This window comes from Aplidium turbinatum, chromosome 3, assembly GCF_918807975.1.
Source record: "Aplidium turbinatum chromosome 3, kaAplTurb1.1, whole genome shotgun sequence".
Classification (NCBI taxonomy): Eukaryota; Metazoa; Chordata; class Ascidiacea; order Aplousobranchia; family Polyclinidae; genus Aplidium; species Aplidium turbinatum.
In genome coordinates this window covers 12,275,434-12,295,070 of record NC_137474.1, presented here as the reverse complement: position 1 = coordinate 12,295,070, position 19,637 = coordinate 12,275,434, and the positions used below count along the sequence as shown (strand labels likewise).

Genomic DNA, 19,637 nt, shown 5'->3' with positions numbered 1-19,637 from the left:
TACAAGAAGGTTTAAACTAAAGCATGGATATCTCAGAACAGCGGCTTTGTCACAAAACCATGCATGCATGCATGCATAACTGCACATACGGTACCTGAATCAAGTTATCAGTTGAATTAATCTATCAAGGTCAAAATAAAGATATCAGGTGAAGGGTGTTTATTGGGGAAAGGAGTAAATTTTAATTTCAACTTCAGCTCTGATTTCAGGATACAATAGTACATTCTAAGCCGTCTAAAAAATGCGGAAAATTCCGTCTAAAACCGTCTACCTTAAATTGAAAATTAGTTTTTGCGTAAAATTTCCTTGTATTGTATTGATGTTACTTTTTGTTTAAGGCATTCAAAGTTCAACTGGCGTTAAACTGTGGATCAAGCAAAATCTGTGTTTTACAAACTGACTGCCTGCCATTTGGATTAAAAGAAGATGGTGCCTAATGAGCATAACAAGCCACTGTGGAAATTGAAAACTCAAACCGTACATCGTGTAATTGAAGCCAGAAGAAGAAGAAATGAGGAACGCGCAAAATGATGTCGTGAGCTGTATGCCGCAGCAAAGTCCACATTTTGACAAAGCTGAGGTATTTCATTCTCCAGTTGTGTGAATCATCAAGTCAAACAAATTGGCTGCAAACTTCTTTGCAGGCATTATATTAATCAAGAACACGGAATATTGCTGATTACATTTCACGAGATGACAGCTTTGCATGTTTATTAATCATATTTTGCAAACTGTTCATATCAACATCTTATCGATAAAAGATGAGAAACGTTGAAGTAATCATTGTTTCGTCAGCACTCCATCCTTCACCAATGGCGCTACCTTCGTGGACCAATCCAGCAAAATCTCCACAATATACATTTGATTCTGTTTGTCCAGCTGATCCAAGGCATGACTGTGATGGAGAGTTGAAAGTAGGCTTGTTTCTTATCCCAGGACAGAGCGCGAAGGCGTCTTTGTGTACGCTAATTGCACGGAACTAAAAATATCACATTACAATTAAAGATTTAGCATCGACTAATGCTTTTGAACAATATCGCAATTTCGCTTCGAAGCACAGTTTTTGTCTTCTTTGTTTCCTTTTGACTTAAGTTTTTTATAGGAAAAATTTTGTTAGTTTTTTATTTTGAATCATCTTACTTACGATATAAATTTGTTTTGTTTCAATCAAAAAAATAGCTTCAAGCAAAACCTCGTTTTGATCACATGACACCTTTCAAAAACTTTCGCTCCCACTATTTTTCTCAAACTTTGCCATATTATAGCAGCAGTTTTTATGGTTGTGAAACGTGATGGGCAAAAGTAATAATTGCATTTTTGTTTACTATTTTAATATTAATGATTTGCATCACAGTAAAAAAACAAATCTCAATTAATGCAATAAGAGCTGTGCGTTGGCGTTGTGATTTGCATTCAAAGTATCTCTGAATGACATTATGAATTTTTTTTTGTTTGTCGTATCCAGGCTTACACCCGGTGGTTGAAGATTTAGATTAAGTGGACAGGAAGGCAAGGAAGCCAATCTTCGTGTCCACCTTCAGGCATGCCTTTAAGTGTCCTGCAGTTATGAATTTAATTTAAATATATAAGACTAGACTAAAACTAAGACTAGACTACATTTGTAACCAACACAAATGATCAAACGTTGGGTCAGAGTGACTTTTCCCATAAATCAAAACTTTTCGAATATTTCCCAGCCCGATACTACACTTGTGTATAAAGTAGATTTTGCTCAATCGAGTACTTTCTTAACAAATACCTCTTTAGTTTAATGAATGTTGGACTGCTGGCTCAATTATCGCAAAAAAAAACAACTTTGCATTGCTGGCAACACGCTAAGACAAATTATGATGAGACGATGTGCAAGCAATATGTCTTGAAACTTTCCAGTAGCATACTATAGATCATGCATGTCACAATCAATATGCGAAGCCTTACGACAGGCTACATTATGTCTTGACCGAGCGTACTGTTTTAATTGTAACATTCTTATACGATGTGTTACTGTATTATCGGTTACTGTCCTATAATGACCTCTGATTGCGAAATCCTCACATGTGACGTATTTCTAGAAGTTTTTGCGTGTGTGCAAGTCTGGAAGCTTCTCCAGTTTGCTTCTCACAATTTGCCAGATGTAGGTTGTTGTGACGTCACAAAGATGTTTACGTGTAGTAAAACTTGGCCAAAACAATGAGTTCTTATGATGTAACTTTCCACCTTCTCGAAGTTACTAGACCAAACAAACCTGCTATAAATAGTGGCGTAATTTGCATAAATTATTGTAGTTGGTAATTGATGTGAAGAAGTGAGATGATTGTTGAGAGTTGAATTGAGGTTGCAGTTATTAAATACGTGTAGATGAGATTTGGTGCTTATAAATTGTGATCGAGATTAGAGTTATATGAGAAGCTGTGAGTGAATTACGTTAAAGTCGATTATAAAAGTTACAAGCGTTGGAATCTATTGCTGTTCACTGTTACTTTGATTATTTATTAGAAGTGTTGAGCCATTCGTTAAAGTCCTTCAAGAATTTTTATTTATCATCTCAATAGTAGAACTATTCGACCATTTAATTGTCTGCTTTTCCTTGATATCCCATTAAACTACGTCATTAATCTTTTCCAAGTCTCTTTCCAGGTAAAAGATAGAAAGAATCGTGACAATGCTTTTCAGCTGGGACATTGCAAAAAAGGTATTCAAAGATAAGATGGTCGGTAGTTAGTTCTCTGGTCTTTACTTATATGTTTTTCACTCTTCGCTCTTGAGGTTTTTATTTACCCTGTAGGCTACTGTTTACCCTGTAGGCTACTGGCAAAGTAGAGGACGCTAAAAACGTCAACTTTATCGTAAACTTAATGATCTCAAGTAAATTATTACATGCATGCAACACGCGATTAAAGCTAATTGGTTTTGACTTTAAACAAACACTGTTTTTAAAACATCGCATACCTGAATGTATCCAGGTTCGATTTGTGGTTTGGCATTAGGAGGGAAATGCTGGAGAAGTGTTCCACTGTCTCCTCGATCAAACACAACAGGGATAGCGGGACCATTATCATCAGGGAAGTTGTAAACGTTAGATTTTATTGGATAATGATCATTATAAAGATGAAACAAATTTCCTCCGTATTGGGGGAGGAATCCATTGGTCGTACGATATTTCAGATATGAAGATGTATTGAAATGTCGAAGTGGCGTGTCGTTTGGAACTTGCCAGATCATGACATCTCTTGCTTCCATTTCGAAATAAGCAGGATTTTTGTAATCATCACTTGTGGCGGCTGTGACAATTCCAAAAATGTTTAGGTTTTGCCAATTTCCATCTCCGTTCAACCTTGCTGCAATGTTACCTTGCTCACTTGACCATTTATCTCCAGTTGTGCATTTTCCTTGGCTTCCTTGTCCAATGTTATTTTCATGGATAGATGCGACCAAAGTCCATCCTCCTGCATCTGTTGTCATGTCACAATAAGCGTTGTAATCGTTCCCATTCAGATCTCGAATCTTGTACAAACCATCACCACTGTTTGGAGAATCTTGTTTGATTTGTGAACAGCTTTGGCTTGCTTTGTTTGCATTGATAGAATCTGTAAAAAAACGGGACCAAAATTTTATACAATAAACTGTGTTCGAAACCTACTTAAAATCACCACAATACTTGTCAAAACAAATCGATTTTTTTTCAGCATTACATTTTATTAACAAATTGCTTGATACAGAGCAGGGCGGGATCGGGGGGCACCCGTACAAAAAAATATTTCACGCCGCCGACCTTTACATCTACCCAGCACTGCACAGCATTTTGCAGAAACTTCAAAGGATGAAAAAAAAACACAAAATCAATTTTTTTCCACGTTGGGGGCCCTTTAAAAGGGAGACCGGGGCACCTGCACCCTCTGCCCCTCCCCCTTAAATCTGGATCTGATACAAAGATAACTAAATAAAATGTGATCACATGCATATTAGTTACAGATTAGTGCATATACCAGAATAACTCAAATTTTAATTGTTTATTAATTGAATTTATTCAGTTTCAATGCAGTACACGAGTTACCTATTTGGGCTTGTAGTTGACAAATCTTGTCGCAAACTGATCCACTAGAAACGCTGCAATCACAATGATGAGGTGAGCATGGCTCACCCTTAGCCCCTCGCTTCCCAGGAGGACCTGGATTCCCTTTAAGGGGGTTAGATACAGAAGGTAGTTCCCTTCCACAAAACTTGTTGCATGGGTCTAACTGCGAAGCACAATGTTCCACAGCAGCGCAAACCAAGAGACATACCAAAGCGAAATTCAGCATTACTTTTGCTAGACTTTTCTATTGGCCTGGCACAAGTCACAACACTTTGATTAGTACTAGTGTGCTTTTGCCTAAGTAAAGCCTACTGGGTGAAATATATTTCTGCTTTTCTAAGATTTGAAAAGAACCAATTACCAACAGATCATCAACTAATGCAATCTGACTCTTCATTTTAAAATAACTTGCGTAGGAGTTGAGTTCTCACTTAACGCTAACAAGGTCTTAGTTTTAACACTTTTAACGTTATTTAATATCACACTAACATCAAAAATGATAGATCTAACAGCACTGTCTTGAATGATTGTAGAACTATCCTGTGTTATTGCGAGTTTCCAGTGATGAAAACAAGTAAAAGAAGCAACCCCACACTTCCGTATTATAGTTACGCATTACCACCAGGAAGCCTAGCAAATAGATATTGCAATATACGGTAATTGGCAAAAGTTTAGTCGTTTTTCAAACGTTAGTTTTTATATAAAATATAACGACTTTTATAACTGAATGTTTAGCAGTTAAACTAAGAGTGGGCAACCTGCGGCCCAAGATAACAGTCAAAACTGCTTCTTATATCCTACCCGTGACCGCATTAAAAATTTGTGTTTTTTTCTAATCTGCCAGATGCAATTCATGCTATAGATAGAGATGGGCATGATGGGCACTTAAAAATTGAAGTTTACTTTCTAGACAGAAACATAGTAATAAGAGGTAATTACTAAGATAAAGTTACTGTTAACATGATACGTGTCCAAGAAAAGTCGATTTGAAGTTTCAATCTTGGTCGCCATGTTTCAATCTAATTCGGTCAGTGTTGCCATTTCAAAATTGAAAAAGTTTACTGTGTTAGTCATAATGACTAATTTATAATAAATAAGTCAACTTCCGTATATACTGTATGTTGACGCAGTCCTATGATAAAAAATGATTCAACTTTGTTCACAATTCTGTTTTGTGAATTTTAAAAACACATTTGCATTTTTATGCAATTTTGGATGTTAAAAAAGTTTAGACTGGCGGTGCTAAAAAACTGGACTCTATAACCGACTTTGGTCATGTAAAGTAGTTTATTGCAGCAAATCAACCAGCAAGCAGTGCACAACATGCAGCCGTTATTTAAAAAATGTGCGGCCTTCCACAAGTCGTTTGAAATATAGGATTTGGCGGCCATGCTAGCCTAAATTGAAGCAAAATGAGAGGAACGCAAAAGACAAGAGTCACAATGCTTAACAATCTGAATAAAAGTCTGCAAGAAAAAGTTACAACAGTTTGACTCATGTACAAAACAGTACTGGATTTTCGTGCAGTACTGATCTCCAGCAGCGTATTTTTTTTCCATTTTGAACAACTGACGGCTCTAATTGGCAGCAATGAAATTCAAGCTGACACTATTTCTATTGAACTCTTAAGTTTTTGATGCGGTGTTGCAAGATTTTATCAATCCCTTTCAAGACTTTGAAAAGATTTCAAAAACATTAACACCCGTTGCTTTTCAACATTTGGTGGAAATCGAGAGTTGTCAATTTCATCTCCAGATGGAGCTGTTGGAGTTAAAAAATAACGAGCAGTTATTGAAGCGGGTTCAAATACGAAGAAGATTTGCTTGGCACATGGAAATATCCCATGCTAAGAGAACTGGCAAGAAAAACTCTCGTTCCTTTTGGAAGCAGTTACGTCTGCGAAGCAGCGTTTTCAAAAGGAGTCTCAAATAAGATTAATGGTATTAGCGGAGATATTTGACTTTGCAGTTTTTTCTGCCCACATGCAAGACCAAGGGAGTCATTAGTTGAATAACTCCTTTTCCTATACTATCGAAAACTTATAAAAATACGTAAAACTCACTGGCCGACGTATTTTAAAAAAACACACACTACGGCCGACAATACCTAAAAGGTTGTATTCACCTGAACCAGACCAAGAATTGTTTACTGTCTGTGTATAAACAAACATATTAAATGTAAAAATATATGCTGCCTCTTTTTTGTATAGCTTTGTATTTTCGCTTGGAGCTGTTTATCTGAACCGCTAACTTCTAAACGTTTTTGATAGCAGACAACATTATCAAGGTTGCCAGATGGGTAAATGGTGCAATCAACATTGATATAACTCAAAGAAAGTTTATAATACTTAGTTACACAAATAAAAGCGTTCCATATCAGACAAAAATTTGGTGAAAAATAATGCAGTTCAAAGGTGTTATTTTTTTTTCAAATAAAAAGCATAAAACTAATTGCACATTTTGTGATTTTATCAGAACTGTAATTATCCTCGGCTTTGAGTGTGACGTTGCGATTCTAAGCAAACTGCGACAACGATTGATAGGCCTATTAGCAACAGTCACTAACTTATTGTAGTCGGCTGCATAGCCGAGTGGTGAGAGCTCTGGAAAGGCAATTTTTTTGCGACATCATTGATCAAAAACTTCATTTTCAAGTGTAGAAAAAATGATCATGAAGTGATCTTGATGAGTAATTTTTTGCTGGTCGGATGTCCGCTAATTTTTTGCTGGTCGGATGTCCGCTTTTTTGCTGGATGTCCGCCGCAAGAGACCTCTCCCTCTCCCAACTGTTGGAGCCGACCAGCCGCTTTACTGGAAACAGAGGAACTGCTAGCTCTCTCGCCTTGCGGGGGGATCAGACCCCGCTTTCTATTAGTCGTGTTCACCGTTTTGCACCGTTTCAACTCAGTACTGTCGTATCGTTGTACTGTAATTAGTAATAGTACGCACATCTCATCAACAGTCAAACGGCTCGCACCGTTTTCCTTCTTACGGGGTGTCTGTAGCTCCTGCAAGCTCTGCTCACGTCATTTTTTACTTTCACATTTGTCGCTTCTCATGCTCATTGCTGTTGTGAAGCCTGCACAGTGCACAGCCTCTAAGTTTGCTGCAAGTCATTTTCGTTTCCTTACAACGTTCTTGTTGTTTCCTATCACTGTTAGAATTTGAAATCCTGGCGCACAATAATTAATCGTATTCTTGCAATCAGAATCTCGATACACATATGTACGTAATTTTGCGTTCTTTTTGTGTAATGAGATGGCGCAGCGCTCGCTTTCCAATCATGCAATCCTTATTCGACTCCGACTTATGATGGTTGTTGACAAACACCGCTCACCTCTAGAGGCGCCCGAGAGAAACGAACTGACCAACCAATTCTCGTTAGTGCGAAGGCTTAGTACAATGAGAACCTTATCTTTTCATCTCCCAGATGCTTGGATCAAGCATGGGACTTGCCTTAACCTACCGCTTTGTAATCTGTGTATCTTGATTAGAAATGCTTTGAGCGATCCACCTATGATTAAAACAGGGTTCTTAAGCAGGTGCAACCACTTGTGCATTAATTAGTATTGCTAGCTTCTGGCTTTAGTATTGTTAGTTTTAGTCCTGGTGTTGTTAGTTAGTGGTTTCATTTTGTGGCCGGTTGAAAACGATCATGGCTTAACTTCGATGTTGGATCGGTCGACCTTTGCTTATTTCTGTTTTGTATTCCTTTCACTGAGTTCAGTTCTGCTTGCTAACATTGTGGATATGGCGATGCATTTCGTCTTCGCACCTGGAATTCGAAATAAACTATAGAACGTGGAGCATTGAAGACTGTGTATCCTGATCACTCCTTGCCATCATTGTACCCAGGGGTCAAGGGGTGTTGTCGTCGCACGTCTGCCAATACTAATACCTGTAGGGCTTGTAGGCGGCAGTAGTTGACGCAACTCATTGATGTAAACCAGCGATTTCAAAACTTTTTCTATGCACGTACCATTAAGCAGTTTCATACCGTGTTCGCGTACCACCTACAGTCCTACAGTATATCCAGAAAATCCAAAAATACACAATGAAAAGACAAGAACGTTCAACGACTATCAGCACAGGACTCTAAGACAAAACAGTTGTTAAAATTAGACTAAATATGTAATTAAGCTGTCTAGCTGTCACATAAGTACAAGTCCAATAAATAGGTTGCACTACATAGGCCTACTGCTACCATAGGCGAAGCCAGGGGGAGGCGAAAGGGGCCATGGCCCCCCCCTCAAATTTTTAACTTTGGATTTCGAAGTTGAGCCCTTTGTTGAAAATATAATAAAAATTGTAGAAATTTATAACGTTTTCCAAGACATCTGGCTATTAACATCCCCAAGGACTTGTTTTAGACACACAGAAAGACACCAATAAATTTTGCAAATTGTAAATCGCGCAAAATTTACGCGATTTACGTTTCTTTTAACTAATTCAGATAATATGAAGCAATTTGTGGAAGCAATTTCAGAATGGCTTACTCTGTTGGGTTTTTGTGTAGTTAATGAGTTTTTGTGTAGCTGAGTTTTTGGTGTTCTCTAATTTTAGCTGCAGTTTTTGCCCGTTCGTGTGTAAAAGCTACCTTTAATAAGTTAATATAGCTGTTTATCTGCTAATAAATTTCATAGAAATATTACCCTAAAAGTGTTTCCAGAAAGCGCTATAATCCATTATTTAAATGTAATTTTGCAAAAATATTTCCGGGGGAGCATGCCCCCGGACCTCCCTAGAATACGCGTGCCTTCGGCACGCTCTACCTCCACACCCACCACTTTCGTTGCTTCCTTGCTCAACCCACCAGGATACGCCACTGCACATCAGATGGCGATGGCTTAAATCAAACACTTTCTCGTTCTCTTCAATTCATTAAATATTTGTCCCCCCCCCTTTTTTTTTTCTGGCTACGCCACTGACTGCTACCATCAGTAGCAATATTAAAGGGGTATTAAAGGAAAAACCTGACTTGGCGATTTTCCACGTTCTTTGTGTTTAACATGCTACCATAAAACGATTTTCAATAAAATTTTGCCCCATTGCGGTCTGACCACCATTGTGCGCGTGCTTTTGTCAGAGCTTTCAAAACGAGATTGGCCTGAGCAACGAAGCGTGCGACTGTAAAGAACGTCATAAAGTCTACGTCATAAAGTCTAGCAATCAACCGATCACGCAATAATTGTTACTGCGGGCGATTTGACTGTAGGCTATGTATGTATGTACATCAAAACAGCACATTTCAACATCAAAACAGCAGACAGTTTGCTCAAAACATCAGATGTGGTAACGTGGCTTTTGTTATTGCTGGACTTTATGACGTATTCTTGAGCTGTGTTTGCACGTTTTGGTCATTTTGAAAAAAATGAAAATAAATGAAACACTGGACTTTGGGCCTTGCCAGCGCCATTGAAAACAAATTTTTTTGGGTAATTGTTTTTGAAATGTATTCTTGAATGTTCAGTTTACTCATTTTAATGCTTAATTCCGGTTTGAAATTTTCCTTTAGTATGCCTTTAAAAGCTGAAAAGATTTGACGTTTCTGTTAGACAACCTAGGTCAGAAGTTCTCAAACTGTGTGTCGCGATGTGCGATGTTTTAGTCTTTCAAAGGCGTCGCACAATGATTCTTTTTTAATCTAAAATCAATTGTGGTAATAAAACTCCTACAGATATCATTATTCTCTGGCATGTGCAATTGTGCATATTGCATACGAACTCATTATCACGAAACTGTAGCAATTGATTGTGGTATCACATAGTGCAATTCTAATTCATTTCACCGAGAGACAAATGAAGGATCTCTCCGTCCGCCCCGTTAGCTCAGTGGTTACGCGTCCGGCTCAAGATCATATGGCGCTGGTTCGACTCTCGGGGTGTGCGTTCGAGCAACGCATTCTAAGGACTGCTCTTCATTCAGCGGCACCCAGTGAATGGAATAATTCCCGGCAACAACACTTCAACAATCGGAAAACTTCACTCTGCCAATCTCGATAACCGGCCCTGCGTCAAGAGCCTCTACCTACATGTCTACAAGTATGCGAAACTACCAGGAATAACCTATCTAGGCTTTGTCAGTCCGAGGATAAAGATTCAAAACCAACCAACCAAGGATGAAAACACAAACAAATAAAAATGACTGAAATTCCTATATCTCGGTGCGTCGCAAATCCAACAAACTTTTTCGAAACCGTCGCAACGAAAAAGCTTTGAGAATCACTAACCTTTGTGATGCGTCATATGCTCTTCAATTCCTTCAAGAATAAAATTAATTATGACACAATAATGCACATTGTGCAGGCTAATTTGAAAATTTGTGCTAATTCTATTATTTTACTTTAAATATTGCCAACTGACATGAGTTTCTGGCTAACACTGAGAAGACTTTCGAGTACCACTAGTGGCACATGCACCACAGTTTGGGAACCACTGATGTAGACGGTTTGTGCAAGATACATTTATGCATCGTGATACAAGAAGGTTTAAACTAAAGCATGGATATCTCAGAACAGCCGCTTTGTCACAAAACCATGCATGCATGCATATCTGCACATACGGTACCTGAATCAAGTTATCAGTTGAATTAATCTATCAAGGTCAAAATAAAGATATCAGGTGAAAAGTGCTTATTGGGGAAAGGAGTAAATTTTAATTTCAACTTCAGCTTTGATTTCAGGATACAATAGTACATTCTAAGCCGTCTAAAAAATGCGGAAAATTCCGTCTAAAACCGTCTACCTTACCTTGAAAATTAGTTTTTGCGTAAAATTTCCTTGTATTGTATTGATGTTACTTTTTGTTTAAGGCATTCAAAGTTCATCTGGCGTTAAATTGTGAATCAAGCAAAATCTGTGTTTTACAAACTGACTGCCTGCCATTTGGATTAAAAGAAGATGGTGCCTAATGAGCATAACAAGCCACTGTGGAAATTGAAAATTCATACCGTACATTGTGCAATTGAAGCCAGAAGAAGAAGAAATGAGGAACGTGAAAAATGATGTCGTGAGCTTTATGCCGTAGCAAAGAAAGTCCACATTTTGACAAAGCTGAGGTATTTCATTCTCCAGTTGTGTGAATCATCAAGTCAAACAAATTGGCTGCAAACTTCTTTGCAGGCATTATATTAATCAAGAACACGGAATATTGCTGATTACATTTCACGAGATGACAGCTTTGCATGTTTATTAATCATATTTTGCAAACTGTTCATATCAACATCTTATCGATAAAAGATGAGAAACGTTGAAGTAATCATTGTTTCGTCAGCACTCCATCCTTCACCAATGGCATAACCGTTGTGAACGAATCCAGCAAAATCTCCACAATATACATTTGATTCTGTTTGTCCAGCAGAACCAAGGCATGACTGTGATGGATGTTTGAAAGTAGGCTTGTTTCTTATTCCAGGACAGAGCGCGAAGGCATCTTTGTATTGGTTTATTGCACGGAACTAAAAATAGCGCATTAAAATTAAAGATTTAGCATCAACTAATGATTTTGAACAATAATGCAACTTCGTTTCGAAGCACAGTTTTTCTTGCTTTAATTTGTTTCCTTTCGACTTAAGTTTTTTTATTGGAAAAATTTTGTTAGTTTTCCGTTTTGGATCATCTTACTTACGATATAAATTTGTTTTGTTTCAATCAAAAAAATAGTTTCAAACAAAACTTCGTTTTGATCACATGTCACCTTTCGAAAATTTTCGCTCCCACTATTTTTCTTAAACTCTGCTATATTAATTATTATAGCAGCAGTATTTATGGTTGTGAAACGTGATGGGCAAAAGTAATGATTGCATTTTTGTTTACTATTTTGAATGACATTATGAATTTAATTTAAATTTATAAGACTAAACTACATTTGTAACCAACACAAATGATCAAACGTTGACTCAGAGTGACTTTTCCCATAAATCAAAACTTTTCGAAAATTTCCCAGCCCGATGCCACACTTGTGTACTATAGAGTAGATTTTGCTCAATCGAGTACTTTCTTAACAAATACCTCTTTAGTTTAATAAATATTGGACTGCTGGCTCAATTATCGGAAAAATTTTTTTTGCATTGCTGGCAACACGCTAAGACAAATTATGATGAGACGATGTGCTAGCAATATGTCTTGAAACTTTCCAGTAGCATACTAGATCATGCATGTCACAATCAGTGCCGGTCTTTGGGGTGTGCAAACCGTGCGATTGCACAGGGCTCGCAAATTAGGGGGCCCGCAATTTACTCAGAAAATGCAGTAATTTTGTCATTTCCAATGGAAAAATTTAACAAGTGAATTCAACAAAGAAATTAGCAACAAGAAAACATAGAGACTCAACGGATGCAACCTATTTCGTCCCCTGAACATTTCGTACCCTAAAAAGATCGAGAAAAAAAACAACAGAGCCGAAGTCGCTGATCGGAATTGTCGCAAACATTTCAAAATTCTCTCGATCTTTTCAGGGGACGAAATAGGTCGAAATTTGATTTTGTTACTCCGATTTCAGGGTATGAAATGCGTTGCATTAAAATTCAACATAAAGACATAGCCTTATTTCTGAAAAATACCAAAGAAAGCATGATCTTATCCTTTTGCTATAGCCTACCACCGGACAGCACCATTTTACAGTAATATTCATACCCAAATTTTTGTTGAACATGTTCTCAAAATGCCCCAAATTCAAAGTAATTTTTAAAAAAATTTTTGGGGAGCCCCACAAACCCCCCGCCTTTGGGTGTCGCCTTCGGCGATTACGCCGTCAGGCTTTGCCCGCCGACCGTCAAACCACCTCACTCCCCTTTCAAAATACCTAGCTACGCTACTGAATTGGATCATTGTCATTGGGGCCCGCAAAGCATATTCCGCACAAGGCCCGAAATACCCTAAGACCGGCACTGGTCACAATCAATATGCGAAGCCTTACGACAGGCTACATTATGTCTTGACCGAGCGTACTGTGTATTATCGGTTACTGTTCTATAGTGACCTTTGATTGCGAAATCCTCATATGTGACGTGTTTCTAGAAGTTTCTGCGTGTGTGCAAGTCTGGAAGCTTTTCCAGTTTGCTTCTCACAATTTGCCAGATGTAGGTTGTTGTGACGTCACAAAAATGTTTACGTGTAGTAAAACTTGGCCAAAACAATGAGTTCTTGATGTAACATTGTACCTTCTCGAAGTTACTAGACCAAACAAACCTGCTATAAATAGTGGCGTAATTTGCATAAATTATTGTAGTTGGTAATTGATGTAAAGATTATCGTGAGATCATTGTTGAGAGTTGAATTGAAGTTGCAGTTATTAAATACGTGTAGATGAGACTTGGTGCTTATTAATTGTGATCGAGATTAGAGTTATATGAGAAGCTGTGAGTGAATTAAGTTGAAGTCGATTATAAGAGTTACAAGCATTGGAATCTATTGCTGTTCATTGTTACTTTGATTACTTGTTGGAAGTGTTGAGCCATTCGTTAAAGTCCTTCAAGAATTTTTATTTATCATCTCAATAGTAGAACTATTCGACCATTTAATTGACTGTTTTTCCTTGATATTCCATTAAACTACGTCATTAATCCTTTCCAAGTCTCTTTCCAGGTAAAAGATATAAAGTATCGTGACAATGCTTTTCAGCTGGGACATTGCAAAAAAGGTATTCAAACATAAGATGGTCTGTAGTTAGTTCTCTGGTCTTTACTTATAAGTTTTTCACTCTTCGCTCTTGAGGTTTTTATTTTCCCTATAGGCTATACTGGCAAAGTAGAGGACGCTAAAAACGTCAATTTTTATCGTAAACTTAATGATCTCAAGTAAAATTACTACATGCATGCAACACGCGATTAAAGCTAATTGGTTTTGACTTTAAACAAATAAGGTTCTCTTCCCAAATAAGGCCCGTGCCTAAATAAGGCCCACCCTTTCATTTCTGGAAAACCAAAGCAAGCGAGGAACAGCTGTAGTAATCTAATTGGCTGCGATAATCATGTGAATAAACAGAAAAGTAATTTGGTTTCTTAGAAGAAACCACATGCCAGCAGAGTTAGTTGTAAATTTCTGAAAGCTATCTTGCAGGAGTAAAATTTTGTTCAGTACTTAATCTATCGGCGTGTTTCCGCAAGTGTTGTTTGTTTTCTACCTTTGTTAGAGTTTCAGGATATGCTAAAGGGTCTAAAGTTTCAACATGTATTGACATATTGACCTTTCTTGGATAGTGTATTTAGGTAGTTTACGTTAAACTGATTGTGAAGCAGTAGCGTAGCCAGGAATTTTGAAAGGGGGGGGGTTTTGAGCACCCAACGGCGGGGGGTCTGGGGGGCCTCCCCCAGAAATTTTGAAAAATTACTTTGAATTTGGTGCATTCTGAGAGCATTTTCAACAAAAATGTGGGTACGAATATTCCTGTAAAATGGTGCTGTCCGGTAGCATAGCAAAAGGATAAGATCATGTTTTCTTCGGCATTTTTCGGAAAAAAAAGCTAAGTCTCTGTGTTTTCTTGTTGCTAATTCCTGGCTGAGATGTTTGAATGTTTGGTATTGGCAAAACTCGCTCTTTTAATGCAATTTTGTTTAAAATTAGGCATTTTTTTTAGACTGAAAGCATCATTCTCAATATCGTGACGTCACACGCGTGCCAAAGGGGGGGGGTTGTAACCCCCAAAACCCCCCCCTTGGCTACGCCACTGTTGTGAAGAGTTGCCCTAACAAGGCCCATCAAAATCAGCCATGGGCCTTATTAGGGCAGGTATCCTTGGCATTCAATTGTAGGCTTGTAAGGGCTGTTAGGAGAAAGACAGTGCAGTTGATACTCCCTAACTGGCAGCTAACAAGCACAACCTCAGATCAAAACACCACCACCATGTGGTTAGGGCACAAAATAACTTACCTGTTTCGCAAAAATTGGGTTTCGCTTTCATTAGGATTTGGAATTTTTCCATTTGATAACAAGACTACTGCTGACCATGTCTTTGCTCCAAGTGACGTCACCAACATAGACCATACAGTCGGTGACCAATCTCAGCTGCCATCACCGAGTCATGACATGTTTTCACAGCACCCAACAAGTTGTGGGATGTCTCCACAACCGTCAACAAGTCATGATTGTCTCCACAAATATCAACAAGTTATAAGATGTCTCAATAACCGTTAACAAGTCATGAGATGTCTCTACAAATATAAACAAGTCATGGGATCTCTCCTCAACCATCAACAAGTTATGGGATTTCAACGCAGCCTCCCATATCAACACCATGTCATAGCAATATGGCTACACCGTCAGCAAATAGCCTAAGCAAGAAGCGGGGGCAAAGAAAAAGGAGCATTAATTATCGAGCAACAACTGTATCGATGTCTCTGTTTGACACGTATGGAAAAGGGAGAGAAAAGGCAAAACGAAAGGGGAAAACAGTAAATATGTAAAAACGTCCAAGTGTAGGAGATTGGTGTTGCTCGGTATGTTTAGAAAATACAGTCTCCGACATGAGGCAACGTGAAAGTTGTAAAATATGGTAGGCAACCATCAAGACTGTGTTGGTTTAACAAAAGATGATGAGGAATTTATATGCCCTGATTGTGATATGTAAATGTTTTACTTTTGAAAAAGAATTTCTTTGAAGAAATTTATTTGAACTTGTGATTGAAAAAAAACCTTGTTTGCACGAACTTACGATTGATTGGAAAAGAACTTACATGAACTCACTACGTGAAGTCTAACATTTCTTTCTGTGATAAACTATGGTAACTAAATTGTTTTTGGGATTTTTCACTGTTTTGATGTTGTGTATTGTTTTCCCCCCCGCAATTTATGGTTCAAAAATTGAGTTTAGAAGGCTGGCCTTATTAAGGCAATGGTGCCCTTTTAGGCCCACTCAGAAGTAATTAGCAAATCAACTATAATTTTAAAACTGTGGTCAATATGTTATTAAAATCATTCTAAAGAAGTGCTTTAATGATGCTAAAACACAATAAAACACACATTGGTACCCGATTTTTTCATGATCAATTTGCGACAAAATCAAAAAGGCGGGCCTTATTAGGGAAGGGTACCTTACTGTTTTTGAAACATCGCATACCTGAATGTATCCAGGTTCGATTTCTGGTTTGGCATTAGGAGGGAAGTGCTGGAGAAGTATTCCACTGTCTCCTCGATCAAACACAACAGGGATAGCGGGACCATTATCATCAGGGAAGTTGTAAACGTTAGATTTTATTGGATAATAATCATTATAAAGATGAAACAAATTTCCTCCGTATTGAGGGAGGAATCCATTGGTCGTACGATATTTCAGATATGAAGATGTATTGAAATGTCGAAGTGGCGTGTTGTTTGGAACTTGCCAGATCATGACATCTCTTGCTTCCATTTCGAATTAAGCAGGATTTTTGTAATCATCACTTGTGGCGGCTGTGACAATTCCAAAAATGTTTAGGTTTTGCCAATTTCCATCTCCGTTCAACCTTGCTGCACTGTTACCCTGCTCACTGGACCATCTATCTCCAGTAGTGCATTTTCCTTGGCTTCCTTGTCCAATGTTATTTTCATGGATAGATGCGACCAAAGTCCATCCTCCTGCATCTGTTGTCATGTCACAGTAAGCATTGTAGTCGTTTTCATCCAGATCTCGAATCTTGTACAAACCATCACCACTGTTTGGGTAATCTTGCTTGATTTGTGAACAGCTTTGGCTGGAACCTAGGAAAAACACATTGTTTTCTTAATGAAAAAACATGCCTCCTCAAATCCGTGGTAAACAGTAGAGGCCTGTTAATGTTGATAGACATTTTAGCTTTTTAAGAACATGTTTGAGTTGATTTATGGAGAAAATAACTATTAGGCCTACAGTATTTTTTTAAAGTAAAATATCGCTTTTCTGCGGTTAGACCACGTTTTGAGTAAACTTAGGTTTCTTATTTCTTTCTGAGTGTGACGCTGAGAAAAAAACACACCATAACTGAGAAAAAAACATACAATGACTGATCATCCGACGTCCAACAAATAAACCAGAAGATTTGTGGGTTGTTTAAAACGAGACTAAAGACTATAAATATTCTACAGTGACTTGTCAGTAAAGTCAAGAAATAAAAAATCGCCAACATTGGGGAGTAAAAGAATAAGTTAGATCCTTTGTCCTATAGACTCATAAAACGATGTCAAGCTCTCCCAAGAATACGCGTTGCTTTTTTCAAGTTCTTTTGCCGTTGAAAGATTTTGAGACACAACTAAATTAAGCTGATTTTCATAAATAAGTATCAATAAATTTATGAAAGTCTTTTCTTTCAAATCTCTTCCTTATCAATAGCAGATTCAGGGGGACACTTGGTCACATGCCTCTGACACCCCTCAAAAAAAAAACATTTAAATTTTATCGGATTTTGCAAAACTTTCTCGCTTGCACGCTGTATTAACGCATTGGATTAACATATGAAGCAATGCGTTTTTAACTGCGCTTTTGTTTGTTAAATTTGTAAAGGTGACAATGTTTCAATCAATCAATCTAAAGTCATCTCCAGAGACAGATCTAAATATCAGACAAAATCATGGAAACCTTGAGTGTAAAACATAATAATCGGTAGGCACTTTAACATTACCCACTAGTCGAAAAGGTACGCAATCATGCGTGACATGTTCATTCGCGATTCAGCTGATTTCAGTCATGTGACTCGACACGTGATATTCTGATATGAAGTAAATTGAGTCAACGTTTCGTTCCACACTCAAAAATGAAAAAAAAAACATATTTTAAACCATAATTAATCAGATTACAAATTACATACGGCATTTGGCATCTCGCATTTACTTAAAAGTCTACTTTTTTCGTCCCCAAAGTTAACAAGGTTTGGTAAATTGTTGACCAGTGTTATGGTTGAGTTTCGTTTATCAAGGATCTACAATTCTACATGATATAACATCAACAAATGCTTCATCACATAATTAAACACCCTACTTTAACCTAAGTTTTACAGGCTTTGTACACAGCGTTTGCGACTGCACAGACTTACGTCAAACGCAATAGGTGTGTTCGATAGAGAAGTATAAAATCAGACATTATAATATTGTCAAAAGTTTGAACATTTCTGCTTTGAATTTTTATTTCTTTTGCATATGCCTACATTTTTCAAAAATAACCAGCCATCAGTTGAATTATTATTTCTTTTTATCTATCCTATACCCACGGACAAGCCAACATGTCGACTGTGCACCGAGCAACGCAAGATCAATCAACCGCAAACAACCAGAAGAGAGTATCAAAAGTTTTACAACACCCATTGGTTTTTTGTGACATAAACTGCAAACTTAGCCTTAGGTTGATTATAGCCTACTGTAGCTGGGTACGCACGTTTGTGTACGGGAGCCGGTTCCAAGCAGACTGAAGCCAAATTTTAGCCTCCTTCAAACAGAATAATCTATTGTAGGCCTACAATAAAACTATAAAGTTTAATTTCAATATTAATTTACCAAGTTGACTTTGCAACTGACGAATTCTGTTGCAAACTGCCCCATCAATGACGCTGCAGTCGACACCTGGCTCACCCTTAGCCCCACGTTTCCCGGGGGGTCCGGAGTGTCCTTTAAGGGTGTTCGGCACAGAAACTGCTGCTCTTCCGCAAAACGTATTGCACGGATCTGACTGTGAAACAATATGTTCCACCAAACAACAAATCAGAACAAAAACTAAAATAATTTTGAACATTGCAAGGCTTTCGTGCAATGCAGACGAAGTCACTACTGTAGCCTATAGCCCAGGGGCGGGCAACATACGGCCCGCGGGCCGGACCCGGCCCGCGACGGGATTTTGAGCGGCCCGCAGACAGTTTCCGGTCTTTACATTATAATATGGCCCGCGGCCACACTCTGCCGCAATCCCCCACTACTTGCTTACTATGTCAAATAATAGGGACTGTTAGTTATTCTTTAGTTCTTTGTTTTCGGTTTTTGGCCAAGTGACAAGCATGTTATGTTCCGACCTGAAAACGGAAATATTACGGTTTTTGGAGATAAAGAAAAGAATACAGCAGAACATCCTCAACTCAGAAATTCCGAATTGCTATCAAATCTGGCGTTTTTAGTTGTTCTGTTTGAAAATAAGAATGAATTGAACACCAGACTTCAAGGGAAGGGCGCTATTGCTCACAAAATGTACTCAACAGTGAAGGCATTCAGGGGGAAGCTAAAACTGTGTTCTTGCCAGCTCAATCTGAATATCACAACACACTTTCCAACACTCGAAAATATAGCACCCCAGATGATGACAATTGAGAAGTAGCCTACACCAATATGATATCTGCACTAGACTAGACAATGAATTTGATCGTCGTTTTGCGGTCTTCCGGAAACTTTCTGCTGAGTTTGATATCTTGTCATCACCCATTACAACTGACATTGAAAAGATGCCGGATGCTCTGCAGCTGAAATTGATTGATTTGTAGTGTGACTCTACCCTGAAAGAGATAGGCTATTCCAATCTAAAAACATTGACAAATTTCATGCGTCACTGAATGAATCCAAGGTTGCCAACCTGAGAAAGATGGCCATGAAACTACTTGTTCTGTTCGGTTCTACATACAATTTCAAGCAAACATAT

General features: G+C 38.0%; 1 protein-coding gene and 1 pseudogene across 1 annotated transcript; both read right to left on the bottom strand.

The window, feature by feature from the left end:
• Positions 1 to 478: 478 nt before the first annotated feature.
• LOC145767253 (intelectin-1a-like) lies at positions 479 to 4,434 on the bottom strand. The gene is made up of 3 exons (XM_082579042.1): positions 4,055 to 4,434; positions 2,950 to 3,587; positions 479 to 979 (listed from the first exon to the last, which is right to left on the bottom strand). Exons 1-3 carry the CDS (start codon positions 4,299 to 4,301, stop codon positions 749 to 751), a joined length of 1,116 nt encoding a protein of 371 aa, XP_082435168.1. The 5' UTR covers positions 4,302 to 4,434; the 3' UTR covers positions 479 to 748.
• Positions 4,435 to 11,037: 6,603 nt separating this feature from the next.
• LOC145766551 (intelectin-1a-like) lies at positions 11,038 to 19,424 on the bottom strand (annotated as a pseudogene).
• Positions 19,425 to 19,637: the final 213 nt, after the last annotated feature.